Source organism: Anomaloglossus baeobatrachus, chromosome 3 (genome assembly GCF_048569485.1).
Source record: "Anomaloglossus baeobatrachus isolate aAnoBae1 chromosome 3, aAnoBae1.hap1, whole genome shotgun sequence".
NCBI classification, from domain to species: domain Eukaryota; kingdom Metazoa; phylum Chordata; class Amphibia; order Anura; family Aromobatidae; genus Anomaloglossus; species Anomaloglossus baeobatrachus.
Window position 1 is genome coordinate 681868731 of NC_134355.1, and position 27300 is coordinate 681896030.

A 27300-nucleotide genomic window follows, 5' to 3' on the forward strand; every position below is an offset into this window, starting at 1 on the left:
CAGAGAGTAATGAGAAGCCCGCTTGGCTGTGCATGAGGTCATGTCAGCTGTCATGCTAGCGAGGGACAGGGGGTCCTCTGCTGTCTCTCATACTAGTGGATCCTAGGCTATCCCTAACCTCAGGTTTGCCCCTAATGGTGGAGATGCCTGAGTCCTGTACCAAGTTATTCTCCTGACCAGATTTAATCTGTTACAACCCTCCTTTAGCGAAGGAAGGGGCAGAAGTGAGATGGAAACACAGATTAAGACTGACAGGGGAAAAAACAAAACTCAGACACACTGTAAACTCACAGCAACAAACAGTAAGAGACTATGGAGAAAAGCAAGAGCAGGAAGGTAGCAACAAAAGGACAACAAGGGTTAACACTACAAATGCTCACAGCAATAATGCACAACAACCACCAGTAAGTCTGGATCACAACACCTCACCAGACCAGTATAGGTAAGCTATAGCTGGCATTAATGGAATAGTCAATCAGGCATAGACAGGAGGGGAGCGAACGTGACTGGCTCCCCCACAGCATGTGATCAAAGGAGACTAACAAGCAGACCAGCAGAGATTAACTCTTGCTTGACTGCCTAAGTCTGTGGGTAGTTCACAGATGTCAGAGAAGTTAGCAGGTAGAGAGCCAGAATCTGGAGCTTCCACAGATTGATGCCACCATGACAGTTGGTGTTGGGGATGCCAACGAAAATCTCCTTGTGACAAATACCAAAGAATATATACATTTTGTTGAATATTCTTTATCCTTGCCCACAATTTGCTTTCTTTCCTAGGTCCACCAGGACAAAAGGGAGACCAAGGTTATGAAGGAATGGAAGGTGGACCTGGTATGCCTGGAAGTCCTGGGTTAAGAGGTAGGAACCACTGGATTTATTTGTTTCAGTGAATTTCCATCATATTGAGTTGGGATAATAATTGTTGATCAATCTGTGGTTATTGAGGAACCTCGAGAACCTTCTTGTTGGACATAAGTAAAGTCCAGCATCGGTGTTCGAAATATTAACCCAATACTAAAGTCTTGTAAAAAGATGGTGTCTTCATGGGTCAAAAATTCCCAAAGTGAGTGTTAACCCTTCTGGACGCCATTGACGTCCCATACGTCCCTTCTCTGCAGCGTTTTCTTTGTTCGTCTTCCCCCGGCTCATTATTGCCATCACCACGTCTCGCTGCTCGTTCCATCGGTTACTGATTCTTGGATCCGGCACGTTGTTTATTTCATCCGAACGCCAACATTTCCCGTCTATCATAATCTCCGCATGATCTCCACATTGTGTAAAATTACAGCAACCGCCAAACTGCTTCCACATGTGAGAATCACATCAATCACCCGCAGCGCTGGATCTGAAGAGGCACTCGCCCCGCAAATAATGCACAGTAGTGAGAGGAAACTATACTATAATACTGCCCCTATGTACATGAATATATCTGCTATAATACTGCCCCTATGTACAAGAATATAACTACTATAATACTGCTCCCTATGTACAAGAATATAACTACTATAATACTACCCCTATGTACAAGAATATATCTGCTATAATACTGCTCCCTATGTACAAGAATATATCTGCTATAATACTGCTCCCTATGTACAAGAATATAACTACTATAATACTACCCCTATGTACAAGAATATAACTACTATAATACTGCCCCTATGTACAAGAATATATCTGCTATAATACTGCTCCCTATGTACAAGAATATAACTACTATAATACTGCCCCTATGTACAAGAATATATCTGCTATAATACTGCCCCTATGTACAAGAATATAACTACTATAATACTGCCCTCTATGTACAAGAATATAACTTCTATAATACTGCCCCCTATGTACAAGAATATAACTACTATAATACTGCTCCTATATACAAGAATATTTCTGCTATAATACTGCCCCTATGTACAAGAATATAACTACTATAATACTGCCCTCTATGTACAAGAATATATCTGCTATAATACTGCCCCTATGTACAAGAATATAACTACTATAATACTGCTCCTATGTACAAGAATATATCTGCTATAATACTGCCCCTATGTACAAGAATATAACTACTATAATACTGCTCCTATGTACAAGAATATATCTGCTATAATACTGCCCCTATGTACAAGAATATAACTACTATAATACTGCCCCTATGTACAAGAATATAACTACTATAATACTGCCCCTATGTACAAGAATATAACTACTATAATACTGCCCCTATGTACAAGAATATAACTACTATAATACTGCCCCTATGTACAAGAATATAACTACTATAATACTGCCCCTATGTACAAGAATATATCTGCTATAATACTGCTCCTATATACAAGAATATAACTACTATAATACTGCTCCTATATACAAGAATATAACTACTATAATACTGCCCCTATGTACAAGAATATATCTGCTATAATACTGCCCCTATGTACAAGAATATATCTGCTATAATACTGCCCCTATGTACAAGAATATAACTACTATAATACTGCCCCTATGTACAGGAATATAACTACTATAATACTGTCCCTATGTACAAGAATATAACTACTATAATACTGCCCCTATGTACAAGAATATAACTACTATAATACTGCCCCTATGTACAAGAATATAACTACTATAATACTGCCCCTATGTACAGGAATATAACTACTATAATACTGCCCCTATGTACAAGAATATAACTACTATAATACTGCCTCCTATGTACAAGAATATAACTACTATAATACTGCCCCTATATACAAGAATATAACTACTATAATACTGCCCCCTATATACAAAAATATAACTACTATAATACTGCCCCTATGTACAAAAATATAACTACTATAATACTGCCCCTATATACAAGAATATAACTACTATAATACTGCCCTCTATGTACACGAATATAACTACTATGATACTGCACCCTATGTACAAGAATATAACTACTATAATACTGCCCCTATGTACAAGAATATAACTACTATAATACTGCACCCTATGTACAAGAATATAACTACTATAATACTGCTCCTATATACAAGAATATAACTACTATAATACTGCCCCTATGTACAAGAATATAACTACTATAATACTGCCCCTATGTACAAGAATATAACTACTATAATACTGCCCCTATGTACAAGAATATAACTACTATAATACTGCCCCTATGTACAAGAATATAACTACTATAATACTGCCCCCTATGTACAAGAATATATCTACTATAATACTGCCCCTATGTACAAGAATATAACTACTATAATACTGCCCCCTATATACAAAAATATAACTACTATAATACTGCCCCTATGTACAGGAATATAACTACTATAATACTGCCCCTATGTACAGGAATATAACTACTATAATACTGCCCCTATGTACAAGAATATAACTACTTTAGTACTGCCCCTGTGTACAAGAATATAACTACTATAATACTGCCCCTGTGTACAAGAATATAACTACTATAATACTGCCCCTATATACAAGAATATAACTACTATAATACTGCCCCTATGTACAAGAATATAACTACTATAATACTGCCCCTATGTACAAGAATATAACTACTATAATACTGCCCCTATGTACAAGAATATAAGTACTATAATACTGCCCCCTATATACAAAAATATAACTACTATAATACTGCCCCTATGTACAAGAATATAACTACTATAATACTGCCCCTATGTACAGGAATACAACTACTATAATATTGCCCCTATGTACAAGAATATAACTACTATAATACTGCCCCTATGTACAGGAATACAACTACTATAATATTGCCCCTATGTACAAGAATATAACTACTATAATACTGCCTCCTATGTACAAGAATATAACTACTATAATACTGCCCCTGTGTACAAGACTATAACTAGTATAATAATATTTGCTATCCTATTTCATGGTGCAGTTTTCCCTCTGTGTGTCCTGAGCTCAGGCCCGTTCTTACTTCTCTCGTGTGACTTTCTACCTCCTCACTCTCTGTCTGTTGTATAGTGGCGGTTGTACACAGTATCGTGCTATATTCGCTGTGTCATGTTCTGTGCTTGTTCTACCAGTTCTTTCCGCTCCTCGTATATTTGTGGTGTTTCTTTGCTGTTGATGTAACACATTGTAAATCTATCAGTGGCTGCTGCCATCAGTCGTCCCCAGACATCGGGAGTCCTTCTTGTCCCATATATTTCTCGGCTTCTCTCCCAGACTGACAGTTGGTGAGGTTTGTGTTGCGACACTAATTAGTGACTCTTAATATAGCAACATAAATACCAAACAAATATGATAATGGGGCCCATAAGAGAAAATAGGATCCTCCAACAGGGACATGTAGTCCCTACACATGGCCGGACTGTATAAGGCACTGATCAGGGTTTTGCCTTCTCCCGACATTTGGACAGATTGTATCCTCTTTACCCCAGAAGGAGCCTGATCTTGTGCTGATCATCACCCCCTGCTGGGTCATTTTCTCTGCATGATTACTGGTGGACGTTTACTGACAACTGTTAGTACCACATTCCTTTCTCAAATAAGTAGTTGTCAGCATGTTTAAATTGTATCTAATGTGCTTTTCTTTTTCTTCCTTTCTTTCCTTCCTTTTATCCCTTATTTCTTTCCTCTCATTCTTTCCTTATCCCTGCCTTCATTCCTTAACTCATTCTTTTTTTCCTTCTTTTTTTCCTTTATTCTCTCTTTTCTTCTTTCCTTTCCTTTTTCCCTCTTCTCCTTATCTCTTTCCTTCACTCATTTCCTCCTTCCTTTATTTTCCTTTTTCCTTACTTTGTTGCTATGATCATTTCCTTCCTTCCTTTTTACTTATTTTCTTCTTTCCATCCTTGTTTCCTCCATTCCTACCTTTTGACCTTTCTTTCTTCCCTCTCTACCTCTTTCCTTCTGTCTTTCTTTCCTTCTTTCCTTTGTTTTCTCCCTTCCTTTCTTATATCTGTTCTTTTCTCCCTCCTTTTTTTCTATCCCTCCATTGCTTCCTTTTTTCCTTTCTTCTTTACTGCTGTCCTTTACTCCCTCTTTCTTTTCCTCCTTCCTTCTTTGCATCCTTCCGTCTTTCCTTCCCTCCTTCCTTCCCCTTCCCCTCTTTTCTCCCCTTTCCTTCCCTCACTTCATTTATTCATTTTTTTTCATTCTTTCTTCCACTCTTCTTTCAATCCTTTCTTGCTTTTCCTTCCATTTTTTTACCTTCCCCCACCCATTCTTCTTTCTTTTCTTCCTCCTTCCTTTTTCTCCCACCCTTGCTTTCTTTCTTCCTTCCTTATGTCCTTCCTTCCATCTTTCTTTCCATCCTTTGTTACATCCTGCCTTCCTTCCATCCTTGCTTACTTCCTGCCTTCCCTCCGTCCTTTTTATTTCTTGTCTTTCTTCCTCCTTCCTTTTTTCTCCCACCCACCCTTGCTGTCTTCCTTCTTTACATCCTTTCTTCCATCTTTTGCTCCTTCTTGGCTTCCTACAATCCTTTGTTACTTCCTGCCTTCCTTCTATATCTTGTTTCCTCCTGCCCTTCTTCCATCCTTTGTTACTTCCTGCCTTCCTTCTATATCTTGTTTCCTCCTGCCCTTCTTCCATCCTTTGTTACTTCCTGCCTTCCTTCTATATCTTGTTTCCTCCTGCCCTTCTTCCATCCTTTGTTACGTCCTGCCTTCCTTCTATATCTTGTTTCCTCCTGCCCTTCTTCCATCCTTTGTTACTTCCTGCCTTCCTTCTATATCTGGTTTCCTCCTGCCCTTCTTCCATCCTTTGTTACGTCCTGCCTTCCTTCTATATCTTGTTTCCTCCTGCCCTTCTTCCATCCTTTGTTACTTCCTGCCTTCCTTCTATATCTTGTTTCCTCCTGCCCTTCTTCCATCCTTTGTTACTTCCTGCCTTCCTTCTATATCTTGTTTCCTCCTGCCCTTCTTCCATCCTTTGTTACTTCCTGCCTTCCTTCTATATCTTGTTTCCTCCTGCCCTTCTTCCATCCTTTGTTACGTCCTGCCTTCCTTCTATATCTTGTTTCCTCCTGCCCTTCTTCCATCCTTTGTTACTTCCTGCCTTCCTTCTATATCTTGTTTCCTCCTGCCCTTCTTCCATCCTTTGTTACTTCCTGCCTTCCTTCTATATCTTGTTTCCTCCTGCCCTTCTTCCATCCTTTGTTACTTCCTGCCTTCATTCCATATCTTGTTACTTCCTGCCCTTCTTCCATCCTTTGTTACTTCCTGCCTTCCTTCCATCCTCTGTTACATCCTGCCTTCCTTCCATCCTTTGTTACTTCCTGCCTTCATTCCATATCTTGTTACTTTCTGCCCTTCTTCCATCCTTTGTTACTTCCTGCCTTCCTTCCATCCTCTGTTACATCCTGCCTTCCTTCCATCCTTTGTTACTTCCTGCCTTCATTCCATATCTTGTTACTTCCTGCCCTTCTTCCATCCTTTGTTACTTCCTGCCTTCCTTCCATCCTGTGTTACATCCTGCCTTCCTTCCATCCTTTGTTACTTCCTGCCTTTTTGCCATCCTTTTTTACTTCCTGCCTTCCTTCTGTCTGTGGTTACTTCCTGCCTTCCTTCCATCCTTGGTTACTTCCTGCATTCCATCCATCCTTTCTTACGTCCTTCCATCCTTGGTTACTTCTTTCCTTCCTTCCATCCTTTCTTACTTCCTGCCTTCCTTCCATACTTTGTTTCCTCCTGCCTTCCTTCCATCCTTGGTTACTTCCTGCCTTCCTTCCATCCTTGGTTACTTCCTACCTTCCTTCCATCCTTGGTTACTTTCTGCTGCCTTCCATCATTGGTTACTTCCTTCCATCCCTGGTTACTTCCTGCCTTCCTTCCATCCTTGGTTACTTCCTGCTGCCTTCCTTCCATCCTTTCTTACTTCCTGTCTTCCTTCCATCCTTGGTTACTTCCTTCCATCCTTGGTTACTTCCTACCTTCCTTCCATCCTTGGTTACTTCCTGCTGCCTTCCTTCCATCCTTGGTTACTTTCTGCTGCCTTCCATCCTTGGTTACTTCCTTCCATCCCTGGTTACTTCCTGCCTTCCTTCCATCCTTGGTTACTTCCTGCTGCCTTCCTTCCATCCTTTCTTACTTCCTGTCTTCCTTCCATCCTTGGTTACTTCCTGCCTTCCTTCCATCCTTTGCTATGTCTTGCCTTCCTTTCTTCCCCTACTGTTTCCTATCTTTTCCTTCCATTTTGCAGGTCTCCCAGGTGAGAGAGGTCTTCCTGGTTTGCCGGGTCAGAAAGGAGACCAGGGCGATTTCGGGCTTCCTGGCAGTGTGGGTCTACATGGACTTAGAGGTACAGTGTCTTCATTTTCCTTCTTGTTTTTTCTATGTAAATGTAATTTGAATTTCCACCAACTCCTGCCTGATGACGTGGTGGACCTGATATGTGGATTCACACTTTGACAAATCATATGGGTCTATATCAATGGAAAACTATAAAAAGTCTTGGAACATAATCTACTATTTGACCTCTGTGGATCCCCTATGAGGACCTCTTCAGTAGTTTCCAGGCTTCTCCCCATTCTCATTATTCTATGATGTGAACATCTCTTTCTCTGTAGTATGAGATTTTTTGAGGTTCTAGGCTGAGAAAGGACAAATTTGGACAAAAGTTTCATCACTGAGGGAAAGCAAGTCCGGGGTTTTTTTTCCATCCAGTGTGATGATATCAACCTTCAAGACCATGTCTCGTCTTGAGCCGATTACCCTCCATTTCCTCCTTGTCTGAGATTCCTTCTCACTGCAGACCACGCATTGTGTGCCGCTCCCACGTCAGTAGCAGCCGGGCTGCTCGGATCCGGATCCGCAGTGGCTTGAGGGGTCTCCGGACCCGGGGGTCGCGCGGACACTCAAATAAAAGTCAGGCGTGTATGTACGGGATTGCTGTGGATATTTCGTGACGCCACCCACGGTGTGCGGTGAGGTGTAATACCGCCGTTGTGGAGAACCCGGGGCGATGGGATGGCAGCTGCGTGTTAACCCCTCCGTGGGTAGGGGTGGATGCCCCGAGGCTCAGTGTCCAGAACACAGTAAATGGTGTAGACCAGAGTTGGCGCACCGGGCCAGAACGGGGAATGTTGGTGTACTCACTGTTGAATGATTGCACACGAGTCTGTTGGTAAACCAAGGTGTCAGTGGTCGGCTGCCGCGTCCGGGTGTACTCGGGTCCCACACCCGGCTGATGTACCGATGTCCCTTCCTCCGGCACTCTGTTACTTTCTCAATTCTGGACAACTCCGTATGGAACAGGGAAGTCCGCTCCCGGTATTTTCTGGTTGGGAGACGTGCCCGCGAAAACTGACCCTTAGGATATCAGTGGGTGTTTGCGGATACCCTATCCCCCGCGGTGGGCTGCCGTTTCGCTCTATCTGGGCTAACACTTCTGAAGCAATGTCTGGAACCTTGCTCCGGGCCTTGTGAATTAGAGAAGGGGCTTGTAACCGTCTTCTAACTAGGGTCCAGGTACTCCGCCTGTGCACGGTTTTCGGACCGGATCTCTGCTGTCGGTACCGGCGGGCTCCAACCCTGCCCCGGTCCACTTTGGATCTCCCACGACCGGACTCCCGTCGCCTTTGGACATGGTCCACTGCTTGCCACCTAGCCAGTAAACCAGGGCCACTACCTGGCTACCCTTCACTAGGCTCAGCTTCACTTCCGACTTCCACTCCTCCTGTCATTACACTCTCTCTCTCTCTGACACTTCTTCTCTCTGGCTCCTGCCCCCGGATCCTCAAGACCCCTAGGTGGGCGCTCCCAATCCACCTGGTCCTTCCCACTGGTGTGTCCTTCTTACCCTGAGGGGGGTGGCTAGGATTTTGTGGCTGATGTTACCTTGTGTGGGATGGTGTTATATGGGGTGTAATGTTTTTCTGTGACCACCTGGCGGCGCCAGGGCATCACAATTGCACCGATGATGTCTAATAAGACACACACAGGTGTTCGAAGAATTAGATCTTTTTGGTTTTTGCATTAATAAATTTATTTTCTTTTTTTGTGTGCGATCCTTGAGAAAATCATGTATTTTAGTAAAGTTTGTAACTCAGTAACCTATCTGGGCTGGTGAAATAGTCTGCTGATGACACAATGGGATTAGAGGGTCTGAGAATGTTCCTGGACAATACTAAAAACCGATGCAATTAATACCAATGTTCCCAAGATCACATGAAGCCAACCTCGGCGTTCCTGGCTTTGAGCGTCTGGTTTTCACTCCAGGATGGTCTTCTATATATGAGGGCACATGCACAATAAGTTCTGTCTTCTCGTTACTTAAGAAATGGTGACCCAGGCAGCTGGACAAAGATTAATAGTAAGAGGGCGGTGGACTCAAGTCATCCAAGTCTATATGTGGTGTATGTGCCATGCTCCAAGATGTCTGCCAAGGTCTGACGGTGCCAAGGAGACTTGACTGGCTAAACGGCTGAGACTAAAGTAGATGTGGAAATGTTTATTAAGCACTATTTATAATACATGGGGGATTGAGTGTGAAGGAGGCATTGGGGGATATCGGCACTGGGGGAAAGATTGAGAGCTGATCCAGGTGTAATCGGTTAGGGTGTACTGGACCTTTAGGAAAAGATGAGGGGGCATGCGCGCGCCCTAATAGCACTCCTAGGAGACCTGTGCGGCATGCCAAGCCAAAAGAGACAGTAGAAGCCACCGCTGACCGGCCGGGAGGGTGAGTGTGCCAGCGTCCCTGCCGGGAGTGGAGCAGGTTAGCACCCCTCCCCTTGTAAACCTCTTTGCAGGAATCTCTTTAAGGAGAAGAGGAGCAGTAATATTCTCCCTGGGCTCCTGTGACCTCTCCTTAGTACCAAACCCCTTCCAGTCCATTAAGAAGAAGGTTTTACCTTGAACCCTTTTTACATGAGGATGGCTTTTACCTCAAAGGTGTCTTCTGACTGGAGGAGGCAAGGTACCTGGATCCCTGAAGTAATGGCTCAGGATGACAGGTTTGAGGAGAACACATGGAACGAGTTGGGTATACGTATGGAAGCCAGGAGGTTTAGCTTGTAAAATACGTCATTGATCCGCTAGAGCACCTTGAAGGGACCGATAAAGCGAGAACCCAACTTGTAGGATGGCAACGTGAGGTGGATGTATCTGGAAGAGAGGCATACCTTGTTTCTGGGCTGGAACGAACGAGGGTTTAGGATCTCGTAACCACATGACTCTTCATTCGGATGGAGGACTGCTACTGGGAGGACTTGGTCTCTCTTGGGATTTCAGAGAAAGTCTAGACTAGACCATTGGCCACTGGGCAGCTGGAAGTGATCACCACTGGGAACGGGATTTTGGACGCTGTCCATAGACTATGTAAAATGGAGATTTAGCAGAGGACTTACGTTGTTATTGTACGAGAACTCCACCCATGGAAAGAACTTGACTCAATCGCTGTGGTACTTCTTGATGAAGTCCAGCAAGACATTAATCATTATCTGGTTGACCTGCTCTATTTGGCCATTGGACTGCAGATGGTAGGCCAATGAGAAGTCCAAGGTGACATCCAGCACCTTACAGGTAGCCCTCAAGAACCAAGACGTGAACTAGACGTCTCTTTTGGACACAATGTGGAACGGTAGGCCATGCAGCATGAAGATGGCACAGAGGGTAAATATCAGTCAGAGGAGTGAAATGGACCATTTTGGAAATCCAGTCCATGACTACTCAGATGACTGTGCAGCCAGAGGATTTCAGCAGGTCTCTGATAAAGTCTATTGATATATGTGCCAAGGGGCAGATGGCAGTGGTCGGGGCAGTAGTCATCCAGGAGGAAGCGTCTCATAGGTCTCATTGCAGACACATGAAGGACAAGCCGAAACAATCTCCACAACTTCTTGACACAGCGTTGGCCACCAGTGATGCCAAGATATTAGCTGAATGAACTTCTTCTGTACAGCATGGCCAGCCAACTTGGAAGAATGACCCCACTGAAGAACATGCTTCCTGTTTGTTTCAGCAACAAACGTCTTTCCATGAGGAACTCGAGACTTACCCACTGGAGCCACTGTGAGCATTTTGGAAAGCTTGATAATGTTCTGAGGGTCCTCTTCTTGATCAGCTGACAGAAAGGACCTGGACAATGCATCTTCCTTGATGTTCTTCTTGGTCGGGCGAAAGTGTAGGACGAAATCGAAGAGAGCGAAGAACAGAAACCAGCAGGCTTGACGCATATTCAGCCTCTGACATGACTGTAGGTAAGCCAAGTTTTTATAGTAGACAATGACTGAATGCACTACTCCCTCCAGTAGGTATTGCCACTCCTCAAGGGCCATCTTGATCACCAACACCAGTCACCAATTGAGTATTTGAGGTCAAAAAGAGAAGGCCCTGGAAATGAAACCGTAGGCGACTTCTGCTTGAGAACCGCACCGACCCTGGAGAAAAAAAGCATCCACTTCCAGGATGAACTGTCTACTACTCTCCGGTCAATGCAGCGTCGGGCCCAAAGAGAAGGCATGATTGAGGGCAATAAACACTCTCTCAGCTTCTGGAGTCCACACTTTAAGATTCCCCCTTTTGTGGGTCAGAGCCGAATCTGGGACGAAAATTGTGGGATGAACTGATGATATTGGCGAAATAGAGGAACCACTGAATTGCTTTTAATTGGTCAGGCTGAGGCCACTGCAGCACCACCGATACCTTGTCTAGATCCATCCTCAAGCCAATGTCCGAGATTATGTAGCTTAGGAAGGTATGAAAGACTGTTCAAAGAGGCACTTCTTGAATTTAGTGAATAGACAATTCTACCATAGTCTCTGCAGCGCCCGGTGAACATTCCTCCTGTGTGTAAACAGATCAGGAGAGAACACCAGAATGTCATCCAGGAACACCACCACACATGAGTAGAGCAGATTTCGGAATATATCGTTGACGAATTCCTGGCCCAAATGGCACTACCTGACACTCGTAGTGGGTATTGAATGCCGCCTTCCATTCGTCACCCAACTGTATCCAGACGAGGTTGTACGCACTATCTAGGTCGAGCTTGGAAAAGACCCTGAAACCTCGGAGACGGTCGAACATTTCCAGTATACACGGCACCGGATATTTATTCTTGACCGTGATTTGGTTGAGACTTTTAATAATCAATACATAGCCGAAGAAAACGTCTTGTTTCTTTACGAAAAAGAACCCGGCTCCGGCTGGTGAGGAGGACTTTTGGATGAATCCCCTTGCCAGGTTCCCCTTAATGTATTCTAACATGGCTTGGGTATTCCTCTGAGACAGAGGGTAGATACGGCTTGGGGAGAAGTAGAACCAGGAAGGCTATCAATATGGAAATCATGCCTATGAGGTGGAGGATTCTCAGCCTCCTTCTTGTTGAAGACGTCCACATATGCCCAGAAAGCAGACAGTAGACCAGGAAATTTTGAGGGCCTCACAGGTGACCAAGCAGGTTTAACAGAGACTTGACTTCTTTCGTGACAGGAGTGACCCCACCTGAGAACATCTCCGGGTCTCCAGTCTAAAACCGAGTCATGATTCTGAAGCCACTGTAGGCCCAGTAACCGTGAATGCAACATTCCTGGTAGTACATGGAGAGCGATTTTCTCCGTGTGCATCATTCCCATCTGAAGGTTAACTTGCTTGGTGACAAACTGGATAGCCTCGTGCAGAGGCCTCCCATCCACGAACGACACTGGGAGCTGGAAGCTGATGGATTGGAATCCTATACCGATCCATAATGACCTGCTGTATAAGGTTCCCGACGGAACAGTAGGACCAGCTCGGTGAATCAGTTTTTGTCACTAGTTACAAGCACGGAAATATATGAAGATGGAGAGAACTTGCTCTCACCTAGGCTGAGCAGTTTCCTGGCTTTCCAGGACAAAAGTGGATCAGGTTCATAGGGCTTCCGCAGTAGAAGCAGCTCTCTATGGTGCGACGGACCTAATGGCGGGGCTTTACCGGATGCACTTGATCCACCTCCATGAGCTCGGAAAATTCGCAGAGACCGCAGGTTGCAGCATGATGGGCCTCTGAAATGAAGGAGCCAGGCGCAATGACCTCTTCTCTTGGCTTGGCTTTATGGATTGTTTTTGGAACCAGAGGTCGATGTGGATAAACAGTGATATCAGGTCTTCCAGAGAAGAGGGCACATCTTCCCCAATCAGCTTGTCCTTAATCCTTCCAGACAATCCTTCCCAGAAAATAGCCACCTATGCTTCGTTATTCCATCCCAGTTCGGAACACAGGGTGCAGAAATGGACAGCATATAGGTCTGGTAGGGTGTCATGCAGCAACGGTGGGCATAGCAGGCTAGTCTGATAGGGATAATGCAGCAGTGGTTGGTATAGCAGGCTAGTCTGATAGGGTACAATGCAGCAGCGGCTGGCATGGCAGGCTAGTCTGGTAGGGTATGATGCAGCAGTGTCCGGTATAGCAGGCTAGTCTGGTAGGGTACGATGCAGCAGTGGCCGGTATAGTAGGCTAGTCTGGTAGGGTACGATGCAGCAGCGGCCGCTATAGCAGGCTAGTCTGATTGGGTACAATGCACCAGCAGCTGGGACTATGAAACAGAGAAGTGTAAGTAACACAGCAGCAGCACATAGGTAAGGGACCTGCACAACTGGCAACTTGTCTCTAGGAATAAACCATGTTGTCCAGGCACCTCCCTTAAGTGGAGGGTGCCTTAAATACATGATAACATAGGCTGAGAGGTGCTTCCGGGTTAGGGCATATTGGCCCTCTAAAAAAAAGTGTGAGCACGCCCTAAGATCACGTCCAGGAGGTCTGTGTGTGGTGTGCACAGGCTCCGGGAGACAGTGGCAGAAATCGGGGAAGAAGCAGCCACCACTCAGAGATTGGATGAGGGGATCAGGACAGTGCCAGGATGCCGGTAAGGGTGTTATAGTAATAAATAATGTAGACTACAATATGTATCAATAAAGGGAGGAACAAGCAGTGAATTCAGAGTAGGTTTTATTTCTTCTGGAATGGGTACTACACCCCTTGACCCTACAGCATCTTGAATATCTCGCCCTCCGTTCTTATGGAAGGAAGTTTATTTCAGTCTCATTTTTCGTTGTGTCGGCCATCACCATCATTCAGCTTATTGTTACCATTTCAGCTAATACTTGTTTTGGTCTCGTATTTCGCTCCCCTCACCGTCTCCATCACAGGAATCTTCTATTACTCAGATTTCCTAAAATATCTACATGTTTATAGAATTTAAGGAGAAGGACCTAGAAATAATTTGCCAAACCAACATGGTCTGGTGGCCAGGAATGTTAGGTCACCATGACTGGAAGCCGTTCATAAAACTCAGCCAAGAAGAAGAAGTGCTGAAATGTGATGAGTGACGTAAGTGTGGCGCTCCATGACTGGTGTTTACTGGGATCTTCACGTCCTGTTATTGGTGACATTCATAAGGCTTTCCCTTTGTCGTCCTTTTGGATCTGATACTGTGGGTCGGGCTCTAGCAGTAGGTGCCACATTTAACCGGTATTTTCGGCATAGGAGGGATCTGTAGGTTGGAATACAACATTTCTTATTTTACATCTGTTTCTTACACTTGACCAATAAATAACCCAGAAAAGTGCTAGAAAATAAACTGTCACTTGTGGTATATGATAATGACACTGACACTCGGGGTACAGGATAATCACACTGATACTCGGGGCAGGGCTGGCATCGGCACCCGGCGCACCTGGGCAAGTGCCGGGCCCTAGACAGCTGGGGGGCCTACTCACCATAGTTAGGGGCGGTGATCAGTTCCGGGTACCGCAGTTCTCAGGGCGGTAGCCGTACTTTCTTGGCTGCTGGCCTTTTATACCCGGCACCTGCAGCCAGCGTTCACTGCTGAATGCTGGGGTGCATGTGTACAGAAGTTCATCTGTGGGTGGAGCTACTGCGCAATATGCTGTGCTCCCGTCCCACAGATGACAAGACTACAGAGAAAGGAGCCGCAGCACCTGGCAGTCACCCAGGCCCAGGGCTGTATGTAGCCCCCCGCCTTCTCCTCAGAGCTGTATGGGTCTACCAGAGCAGTTTGGCCCCCCAGAGCAATATGCCGCCAGCCCCACCTCACGAGAGCGGTATCGGTCCACCAGAGCAGTATGGCCCCGCAAGATTAGTATGCCCCCAGCCCTCCTTGCCAGAGCTGTATGAAACCCCCACCAGAGATGTATGGAGCCTCCCCACCAAAGCTGTATGGAGTTCCCCACCAGAGCTTTATAGGGCCTCCCACCAGAGCTGTAGGGTGCCCCCCACCAGAGCATTATTGGGCCCCCACCAGGGCTGTATGGGGCCCCCCTCCAGAGTTGTATGGAGCCTCCCCACCAGAGCTGTATGCTGTCCCCCACCATAGCTTTATGGGGTCCTCCACCAGAGCTGTATGGGCCCCCCCCAAAGCTGTATGGAGTTCCCCACCAGAGCTGTATGGGCGTCCCCTCCAAAGCTGTATGGGGCCCCATCACCACCACCAGAGTTGTATAGGGCACCAGAGCTGTATGGGGCCCCAACACCAGAGCTGTATGTGCATCCAGAGCTATATGGGCACCCCTGAGCTGTATGAACCCCAACACCAGAGCTGTATGGGCGTCTCCTCCAAAGCTGTATGGGGCCCCATCACCACCACCAGAGTTGTATAGGGCACCAGAGCTGTATGGGGCCCCAACACCAGAGCTGTATGTGCATCCAGAGCTATATGGGCACCCCTGAGCTGTATGAACCCCAACACCAGAGCTGTATGGGCCCCCAGAGCTGTATGTGCCATCAGAACTGTATGCCCCCTTCCCCAGTTATATGTATGACCCCCAGTAATGTACATACCCCCCAGTAAAGTTTGTGCACCCCAGTAAACTTTATGCCCCCCAGTAACATCTATGCCCCCCAGTAATGTGTAGTAATGTTAGGGAATTTGTCTTGAAATATGTATATGCCTGTATGTATCTGTGTATTTGCTATGTTTGCATGGGGCATACTGAGACTTTTTCGCCGGAGGCCCACAAAAAACCTGCAGCCAGCCCTGACTCGGGGTACAGTGCAGCCTCCAATGATTTCTCCACTTTCCTCTAGTCTAGAGCAATCATAAATGGTACGGATGCGGTGCCCCTTATGCTGGGTGTAATCCCTGACCGCCAGACATGTTGTTATAACGTCTAGCTGGGGCACGTCCCCCCTCGGTGCCCAGTAACAGCAGGTTTGTGTCTTATCTTTGGTGATTTTCCCAGTAACTCGTTGGGTTGTGATTATTGTTATTTCAGATCTTGGTAATTTCAAAACCATTCCCGGTAAACCAAGAGTCTGCAAAGTGAATTAATGAGTCCCGGTATGGAGGAGGCTGGAGCGGGCAGTGCCAAGGACAGGGGAGCACAGTGTGAGCCCTGATACCTGAGAGCAAAAACAAACAGCCAGGCAGATGGCTGATCCTCCGCGTCTCTGGCTCTCACCCACACCTCTCCCTGCAGAACAAAAAGTCACCGACTCTCCGGCCAACTCTGTGCTCTCACAATGAGAGGATTATACCGGGATGAACGTGATCGACATTTTATTTATGCATCAACTAAATGTATCGAGAAGTAGAATATTTTTATTTTCATATTATTTAAGGAAGATTTGGCCTCACAGTGGATATATCTGACATATAGAATAATTCTGGCCAAGTTATCTCAGGACAGGGAGCAACGGAGGGAGAAATGAGGAGTCGGAGGAATGAATTGGGTTGAGCTTGTCTAGGAGGCACCTCCATTGGGAGAAGTAAAGTGAGGCTCCTACTGAAACATTGATCCGATTTTAAAAATGAAGGGGGTGAAGTTCTGCCCCTCATGGTCATTGTAGGCTCTTGGAATAGACTTTGCCCAGGATCTTCAAGATGAGGAGTACTTCAATTGACAAGAAATGTTCTCCACCTTGATTCAGAAGATCCTTGAGTAATTGATGGAGTTGGAAGCTACGGTGGTTTTAGGACTTCATGGTCACTGTAGTCAGGTGACCATGAAGAAGTTGGGCATTGACTTCATTGCACTTGTCCTCTAGCCTGTTCGTAGGAACAAAGATTACCACCACCTTACAAGAAGACATAGATGCTAGTGACTTCAGTTTCGAAAGGAAATTGCAACTGTCATGGTTCCGCCTCCCCGTCTACATGGCTAGGGCGTGGAGCCTTCTCCTGAGCCTCACTTCCGGAGCTTGGATGCTTTAAGAGCTGACATTTCCAGTGAACCAGGCTATAAGCTTAGCGCTGCTTTGCCTGTAATTGCTGGTCCTGTAAGTGTTATCCTGATCCGTCTGTGCCTGTGCCCCCGTGCCCTGTCTGTGTTCTGTCCCCTAGTCGTTCTCCCATTCCTCTGTCCCCTCTCCTACCTCCCCACTCGGTTGCTTCCTCTAGTAGTGACCTCGGCCTGACCTCGACTCCACTTCTGCTCTTTCCTCTGGTCCTCCTTCTGCCCGTTCTGTGTTTGACCCAGCCTGCCTGACCATTCCTCACATGCCCCGCAGCTCTGCTCCCCAGCTGTGCTGTGAGGCCGTGTACGAGTGCACACTCTGTATCTACTTCCTTTTTCTTGTTACTCTGTGTAGTGTCTTCTGCTGCAGAGCTCTGGATCCCCCTGGTGGCAGCTTGACAGCAACCTTTATGATCCCCAAAATAAATTGACTAATTTCCAAACAAAATGGAAAAACATTGCTTGATACATTTTTAGGATTTTTTTTTCTCTTTTTTTGTATTGCCTTATAATGAAAACGCTCAAAAATTATGACTTTTCAAGTTCTTAGAAGTTCTCAGATGTGTCAATGTCCTCTTATAAGGAGGGGGTAATACATATTACATTTACTAATTTCCAAATGAAATGGAAAAACATTGCTTCATACATTTTTTTGGATTTTCTTTCCTTTTTTTGTATTGCCTAAAAATTAAAAAGCTCAAAAATGATCACTTTAAAAGTTCTTAAAAGTTTTTATATGTGTCAATGTCTTACGATGAGGTGGTAATTAATATTACACTTACTAATTTGCAAACAAAATGGAAAAACATTGCTTGAGAAATTTTTGGGCTTATTTTCCCCCTTTTTTGTGTTGCCTAAAAATTAAAACACTCAAAAATTATCACTTTTCAAGTTCTTAGAAGTTCTCATATGTGTCAATGTCCTTATGTGACAAGGTGGTAATAAATATTAAATTATAAAATTTCCAAATTAAATTGAAAAACATTGCTTGATACATATTTTGGATTTTCTTTCCTCTTTTTTTGTTTTGTCTAAAAATTAAGATACTCAAAAATGTTCTATTCGAATTTTTAGAAGTTCTCAGATGTGTCAATGTCCTCTTGTAAGGTGGGGGTAATCTTTGCTTCTATGAACAGGATAGTGTAAAAGCGAGATGAAGTCAGTGACCGATATCTTCAGGATGAAGGCAAGAGGTTCACCAACGTCCAACACCATCAAGTACTAAATCTGGAAGAAGGACCTCCTAAGGCAAGAAGGGGATGCTTTCTTCTCAATTGAAGTGTTCCTCACCTTGAAGATGCTGGACCCTAGTGCAAATCTATTCCAGATCAGCTGGAAGTAGAAAAAAGGTTGTGGACCTGGAGAAGAAAAAAAATAATGGTCTGGTGGAAATGGCCAATGTTGATGGTTTTTAGGGAGGTAAGAAGTGGGTTTGCGTATCAGGAGAACATCCTAATATTCTACGGGAGAGAAAACCCTGCAAACAGTTGAGTTTTCTTCATATGGTATCAGGTGAATTCATGAGAATCATGAAATTCGAGAAGTTGTCGGTTCCTCTCTGTAATCTGAGTCCTCCTGAGTCATCTGACAGATACTTAAAATATTTGTATTGGAATAATTTTGGCACTAAAAAGTTTTCGAGACTGTAAAATGCCCCGGGGAATCCTTAATGCTGGAGAACATGGAAGAGAATCCACCTGGGGACAGAAACATCTAGCCTCATTCCATCTTCCTTAACGACCCGGCATAATTCATCGGAGTGAAAGCTTCCTCTCTACGATTAGATACAGATAATAGGAACCAGAGGGGATGGAGGGGATCGGACGTTCACAGCCGTCGCCTCCTATCAAAAAGTTTCGGAATTTTAAATCCGATTGACCTACAACGAATAAACCTCAAAGGCCAGAGACAATTCTGTGTAAAGGATAGAAACTCACACTACATTCCTCTATTTCTGGTGGAACTTCTAACAGAATATGTCCCATCAGTGATCACATAATTGCACCGATCGCTTGGTCTACTCAGATCTACGTGCCCAAATCTTAGGGGTACTTTGCACGTTGCGACATCGCTACTGCGATATCGTCGGGGTCAAATCGAAAGTGACGCACATCCGGCGCCGGTAACGATGTGGCAACGTGTAAAGCCTAGGAGAGAAGATGAACGAGCGTGAAACAGTCCAAAATCGGTGATCTGTGTCACGTCGTTCATTTTCATAATGTCGGTGCGTCCGCAGGTACAATGTTGTTCCTCGTCCCTGCGGCAGCACACATCGCTGTGTGTGAAGCCGCAGGAGCGAGGAACATCTCCTTGCCTGCTTCCCGCCGCCAATGCGGAAGGAAGGAGGTGGGCGGGATGTTTACGTCCCGCTCATCTCCGCCCCTCCACTTCTATTGGCCGCCTGCCGTGTGACGTCGCTGTGACGCCGAACGCACCTCCCCCTTAGGAAGGAGGCGGGTCGCCGGCCAGAGCGACGTCGCAGGGCAGGTAAGTTCGTGTGACGCTGCCGTAGCGATAATATTCGCTACGGCAGCTCGCACTACATATCGCATGTGCGACGGGGGCGGGGACTATCGCGCTCGGCATCGCAGCATCGGCTTGCGATGTCGCAGGGTGCAAAGTAGCCCTAAGACTCATTAGAGGTCAATTCAATGCAAATCTAATGTGTGTCCAATTTTTAGGAAACCTGCAGAATTCAGCAAATTTTTTACTATTTATGCAAATTACCTAAAATTCCCACTACTATTTTACATATTATAGAAGACTGTACCAGTCACAAAAAGCTGATGTCTCAAGCTAATTTTTGCAGGCATCACCAACTATCATGGCGGCATCAAGACCTGTGCTAACTTTTCTGATGTCTGTAATCACTGCGGGGAGACACGGGCTTCAACCCACAGACTTAGGCAGGGTAGCAAGAGTTAATCCCTGCTGGACTGCTTGTTAGTTTTTTTTATCACATGCTGTGGGGGAGCCAGTCACGTTCATTCCCCTCCTGTCTATGCTGGCTGGACTATTCCATTGATAACAGCTATAGCATCTGTATACTAGTCTGCTGAATTGTTGTGATCCAGACTTTCTCATGGTTATTGTGCATTATTGCTGTGAGCTGTTGTGGTGTTAACACTTGTTGTCTTTTTGATGCTACCTTCCTCTTCTTGCTTTTCACCTTAGTCTCCTTAGTCTTTTTGATCACATGCTGTGGAGGAGCCAGTCACATTCACTTCCCTGATGTCTGCTGGCTGAACTATTCCATTAATGCTAGCTATAGCATACCTATACTGTTCTGGTGAGCTGTTGTGATCCAGACGTACTAGTAATTATTGTGCATTATTGCTGTGAGCAGTTGTGGTGTTAACCCTTGTTGTCTTTTTGTTGTTACCTTCCTGCTCTTGCTTTTCTCCTTAGCCTCTTACTGTTTGTTGCTGTGAGTTTACAGTGTGACTGAGTTTTTGTTTTCCCCTGTCTGTCTTAGGCCCCCTTCACACGTCCGTGAAACACATGTGTGTTTGTTCTGTTTCCGTATATACCGGAGACACGGACAAACGTGCACCAATGTTAATCTATGATTGTGGTCACACGTACGTTATTTCATTATGTCCGTGTGTGCGTGTCCGTGATTCGTATGTGTTTGCGTTTTGCACGGATGCATGTCCGTTATCTGCACGGAGCACGCACACGTGGACACAATGAAAGTCTATGGGTATGTGCACACACGTTAGTAAACACGTATGCATCTACCTATAGTCCGTGTCCGTTTGGTGTTTTTATTTCTAGTGATGTCGGCCATTCTTTCTATTTCTGTGTATGTCGGTCAATCTCCCTGAGTCCGTCGGTCGGTCTCTCTGTCGGTCTCTCTGTTTGTCTGTCCCTCTCTCACAGTCTGTCGGTCATTTTCCCCCCTCTCTCATACTCACCGATCCCCGGCGCGGCGCTTCACGGCATTCACACTGCTGCGGCGGCTTTTACTATTTTGAAAAAGCCGGCCGCTCATTAAACAATCTCGTATTCCCTGCTTCCCCGCCCACGGCGCCTATGATTGGTTGCAGTGAGACACGCCCCCACGCTGAGTGACAGGTGTCTCACTGCACCCAATCACAGCAGCCGGTGGGCGTGTCTATACTGTGCAGTAAAATAAATAATTAAAAAAACGGCGTGCGGTCCCCCCCAATTTCAATACCAGCCAGATAAAGCCATACGGCTGAAGGCTGGTATTCTCAGGATGGGGAGCCCCACGTCATGGGGAGCCCCCCAGCCTAACAATATCAGTCAGCAGCCACCCAGAATTACCGCATACATTAGATGCGACAGTTCTGGGACTGTACCCGGCTCTTCCCGATTTGCCCTGGTGCTTTGGCAAATCGGGGTAATAAGAAGTTAATGGCAGCCCATAGCTGCCAATAACTCCTAGATTAATCATGTCAGGCGTCTCCCGGAGAAACCTTCCGTGATTAATCTGTAAATTACAGTAAATAAACACACACCTAAAAAAATCATTTATTAGAAATAAAAAACACTAACATATTCCCTGGTTCAACAATTTAATCAGCCCGAAAAAGCCCTCCATGTCCGGTGTAATCCTGGATGTTCCAGCGTCGCTTCCAGCTCTGCTGCATGGAGGTGACAGGAGCAGCAGAAGACACCGCCGCTCCTGTCACCTCCACACAGCAACTGAAGACAGCCGCACGATCAGCTGAGCTGTCACTGAGGTTACCCGCTGTCACTGGATCCAGCGTTGACAGTGGGTAACCTCAGTGACAGCTCAGCTGATCGCGCTATTCCCTTCATTTGCTGCGTGGAGCTGTCCGGAGCGGCGGTGTCTTCTGCTGCTCCTGTCACCTCCATGCAGCAGAGCTGGAAGCGACGCTGGACCATCCTGGATTACGCCGGACATGGAGGGCTTTTTCGGGCTTATTAAAGTGGTGAACCAGGGTATATGTTTGTGTTTTTTATTTCTAATAAAGGATTTTTCGGGCGTGTGTGTTTATTTACTGTCACTTACAGATTAATCATGGAGGGTATCTCGGGGAAGACGCCTGACATGATTAATCTAGGATTTAGTGGCAGCTATGGGCTGCCATTAACTCCTTATTACCCCGATTTGCCAACGCACCAGGGCAAATCGGGAAGAGCCGGGTACAGTCCCAGAACTGTTGCATCTAATATATGCGGCAATTCTGGGCGGCTGCTGACTGATATTGTTAGGCTGGGGGGCTCCCCATAACGTGAAGCTCCCCATCCTGAGAATACCAGCCTTCAGCCGTATGGCTTTATCTGGCTGGCATTAAAATTGGGGGGAACCGCACGCCGTTTTTTTTAATTATTTATTTATTTATTTTACTGCACAGTATAGACCCGCCCACCGGCTGCTGTGATTGGGTGCAGTGAGACACCTGTCACTCAGTGTGGGGGGCGTGTGTGACTGCAACCAATCATAGGCGCCGGTGGGCGGGGAAAGCAGGGAATACGAGATTGTTTAATGAGCGTCCGGCTTTTTCAAAATAGTAAAAGCCGCTGGAGCAGTGTGAACGCCGTGCAGCGCCGCGCCGGGGATCGGTGAGTATGAGAGAGGGGGGGAAACTTCAGTCACTTGGGGGATTAGCGGTCACCGATGAATCCTTCACAGGTGACCGCTAATCAGTACTCGACACAGACAGAGCCGCGGTATGAGGATGAAGTCGGGTGAAGTTCACCCGAGTTCATTCTCATCGCGCAACTCTGTCTGCTGTCAGCCGACATTTATAAACGACATTGTGCATCACACACACGGACATTCCACACGGACATTCCACGTACACACGGACGTTCTACACACAAACACGGCTAGCATACGCAATTCACACAGATGCCACACGGACACAAAAACGGGACACGGACCCGAAAAACGGCCCGTAACACACGTGCGTGTTTTTCACGGACGTATGAAGGGGGCCTTAATCTGTGTTTCCATCTAACTCCTGCTCCTAAGGGTAGGTTGTAACAGATTAGATCTGGTCAGGAGACTAGCCAGTTATGGGATTCAGGCATCTCCATCTCCATAGGAGTAACCCTGAGATTAGGGATAGCCTAGGGTCCCCTAGCATGAGGGACAGCATAGGAACCCCCTGTCCCTCGCTATCCTGCTTTTACATCATAACAGCTGACATCACCTCATGGCTGGACTATTCTATTAATGCTAGCTATAACTTATCTATACTGGTTTGGTGAGCTGTTGTGATCCAGACTTACTGGTGGTTGTTGTCTATTATTGCTGTGAGTTGTTGTGGTGTTAACCCTTGTTTTCTTTTAGTTGCTATCCTCCTGCTCTTGCTTTTCTCCTTAGTCTTTTACTGTTTGTCCCTATGAGGTTGCAGTGTGTCTGAGTTTTGGTTTGCCCCTGTCTGTCTTAATCTGTTTTTCTATCTCACTCCTGCCCCTTCCTTCCCTATTATTAGTATTCGGTGATCGCCCTTCTCCTCCATCCTCAGTATTCGGTGACTGCCCGTCTCCTCCATCCTCAGGATTTTATGACCGCCCGTCTCCTCCATCCTCAGTATTCAGTGATCCCTGTCGCCTCCATCCTCAGCATTCAGTGATCCCTGTCGCCTCCATCCTCAGCATTCGGTGACCGCCCGTCTCCTCCGTCCTCAGTATTCAGTGACCGCCCATCTCCTCCAGCCTCATTATTTGGTGACCTCCCGTCTCCTCCATCCTCAGTATTCAGTAACCGCCGGTCTCCTCCATCCTCATTATTTGGTGACCTCCCGTCTCCTCCATCCTCAGTATTCAGTGATCACCCGTCTCCTCCATCCTCAGTTTTCAGTGACCGCCCGTCTCCTCCGTCCTCAGTATTCAGTGACCGCCCGTCTCCTCCGTCCTCAGTATTCAGTGATCGCCCGTCTCCTCCATCCTCAATATTCAGTAACCGCCCATCACCTCCATCCTCATTATTTGGTGACCGCCTGTCTCCTCCATCCTCAGTATTCAGTGAGTGCCCGTCTCCTCCATCCTCAGTATTCAGTGATCACCCGTCTCCTCCATCCTTAGTTTTCAGTGACCGCCCGTCTCCTCCGTCCTCAGTATTCAGTGACCGCCCATCTCCTCCATCCTCAATATTCAGTAACCGCCCATCACCTCCATCCTCAGTATTCAGTGATCACCCGTCTCCTCCATCCTCAGTTTTCAGTGACAGCCCGTCTCCTCCGTCCTCAGTATTCAGTAACCGCCCATCACCTCCATCCTCAGTATTCAGTGATCACCCGTCTCCTCCATCCTCAGTTTTCAGTGACCGCCCATCTCCTCCATCCTCAATATTCAGTAACCGCCCATCACCTCCATCCTCAGTATTCAGTGATCACCCGTCTCCTCCATCCTCAGTATTCAGTGACCTCCCGTCTCCTCCATCCTCAGTATTCAGTGACCGCCCGTCTCCTCCATCCTCAGTATTCAGTGACCGCCCGTCTCCTCCATCCTCATTATTTGGTGACCGCCTGTCTCCTCCATCCTCAGTATTCAGTGAGTGCCCGTCTCCTTCATCCTCAGTATTCAGTGATCACCCGTCTCCTCCATCCTCAGTTTTCAGTGACCGCCCGTCTCCTCCGTCCTCAGTTTTCAGTGACCGCTCGTCTCCTCCATCCTCAGGATTCAATGACCGCCCTTCTCCTCCGTCCTCAGTATTCAGTGACCGCCCATCTCCTCCATCCTCAATATTCAGTAACCGCCCATCACCTCCATCCTCATTATTTGGTGACCGCCTGTCTCCTCCATCCTCAGTATTCAGTGATCGCCCGTCTCCTCCATCCTCAGTATTCAGTGACCGCCCATCTCCTCCATCCTCAGTATTCAGTGATCGCCCGTCTCCTCCATCCTCAGTATTCAGTGATCGCCCGTCTCCTCCGTCCTCAGTATTCAGTGACCGCCCGTCTCCTCCGTCCTCAGTATTCGGTGACCGCCCGTCTCCTCCGTCCTCAGTATTCAGTGACCGCCCATCTCCTCCATCCTCAATATTCAGTAACCGCCCATCACCTCCATCCTCATTATTTGGTGACCGCCTGTCTCCTCCATCCTCAGTATTCAGTGATCGCCCGTCTCCTCCATCCTCAGTATTCAGTGACCGCCCGTCTCCTCCATTCTCAGTATTCAGTGACCGCCCGTCTCCTCCATCCTCAGTATTCAGTGACCGCCCATCTCCTCCATCCTCAGTATTCAGTGATCGCCCGTCTCCTCCATCCTCAGTATTCAGTGATCGCCCGTCTCCTCCGTCCTCAGTATTCAGTGACCGCCCGTCTCCTCCGTCCTCAGTATTCGGTGACCGCCCGTCTCCTCCGTCTTCAGTATTCAGTGACCGCCCATCTCCTCCATCCTCAATATTCAGTAACCGCCCATCACCTCCATCCTCATTATTTGGTGACCGCCTGTCTCCTCCATCCTCAGTATTCAGTGATCGCCCGTCTCCTCCATCCTCAGTATTCAGTGACCGCCCGTCTCCTCCATTCTCAGTATTCAGTGATCGCCCGTCTCCTCCATCCTCAGTATTCAGTGATCGCCCGTCTCCTCCATCCTCAGTATTCAGTGACCGCCCGTCTCCTCCGTCCTCAGTATTTGGTGACCGCCCGTCTCCTCCGTCCTCAGTATTCGATGGCCACCCATCACCTCCATCATTTCCTCTCATCACTTGTACACAGTTTATGAAGGATCTTGGCAGGAGATTGTTCCAAACATCTTGGAGACCTGACCCCCGATCTCCTGTGTATGAGGCACTTTATCCCAGACAGACGGGATGATGTGAGATCAGGGCTCTGTGGGGCCGCATCATCACTTCCAGGACTTCTAACGACACTAATGAGTAATGGAATTATTGCTTTACTCTAATTACCAATCTCATGCCTGGCCTTCTGTGTACCTTAAACTGATAACCAAGGAAATATCTAATAAAACACAATGAAAAGAACAATGAGATTGATGCAACCAGCGCTGGAAAAAGTCTGAATCCCTTCAAGCTGTGGGATCCAGTCTACGTCCATTGATCCAATAGTGTTTAGTCCTCGGCCAGCTCCTCACAACCCATAATGCATCCTTCCCTTCAAAATTGGAAGCTGTTCAGCAGTGCCATTAGCTCAGAACTGGCAGGAACCTGTGGGACCAATTACACCATCTACTGTTAAGAGAAGTCTGGTCAGAAGCCGTGTTCATGGAAGAATTGTGGCCAAAACCCCAAACCTTTTACGCGGAAACAAGGAGAAGTGACTCAGCTATGCAAATTTTAGAGTGGCTTTTTATTGTGGCCAGTCTAAGGCACACCTGTGTAATAATGATGCTGATCAGTTTAAGGCGCACCTGTGCAATAATGATCCTGGCCAGCCTAAGGTGCACCTGTGCAATAATGATCCTGGCCAGCCTAAGGCGCACCTGTGCAATAATGATGCTGGCCAGCCTAAGGTGAACCTATGCAATAATGATGCTGGCCAGCCTAAGGCACATCTGTGCAATAATGATCCTGGCCAGTCTAAGGTGCACCTTTGCAATAATGATACTGGCCAGCCTAAGGTGCACCTGTGCAATAATGATGCTGGGCAGCGTAAGGCGCACCTGTGCAATAATGATACTGGCCAGCCTAAGGTGCACCTGTGCAATAATGATGCTGGCCAGCCTAAGGTGCACCTCTGCAATAATGATGCTGGGCAGCGTAAGGTGCACCTGTGCAATAATGATGCTGGCCAGCCTAAGGTGAACCTATGCAATAATGATGCTGGCCAGCCTAAGGCACATCTGTGCAATAATGATCCTGGCCAGTCTAAGGTGCACCTTTGCAATAATGATACTGGCCAGCCTAAGGTGCACCTGTGCAATAATGATGCTGGCCAGCCTAAGGTGCACCTCTGCAATAATGATGCTGGGCAGCGTAAGGCGCACCTGTGCAATAATGATACTGGCCAGCCTAAGGTGCACCTGTGCAATAATGATGCTGGCCAGCCTAAGGTGCACCTCTGCAATAATGATGCTGGGCAGCGTAAGGTGCACCTGTGCAATAATGATGCTGGCCAGCCTAAGGCACACCTGTGCAATAATGATGCTGGCCAGCCTAAGGCGCACCTGTACAATAATGATCTTGGCCTGCCTAAGGCACACCTGTTTAATAAACATGC

The 27300-nt window shown here is 46.5% G+C and overlaps 1 protein-coding gene across 1 annotated transcript in view; it reads left to right on the forward strand.

Annotated features, from left to right (window-relative positions):
- SCARA5 (scavenger receptor class A member 5) overlaps window positions 1-27300 on the forward strand; it is a 332968-nt gene that overhangs the window by 186668 nt on the left and 119000 nt on the right. The window contains exons 5-6 of the mRNA XM_075341303.1: window positions 778-858; window positions 7204-7302. Of these exons, the coding sequence (XP_075197418.1) occupies window positions 778-858; window positions 7204-7302 (180 nt within the window). The remainder of the gene's footprint in view (window positions 1-777; window positions 859-7203; window positions 7303-27300) is intronic.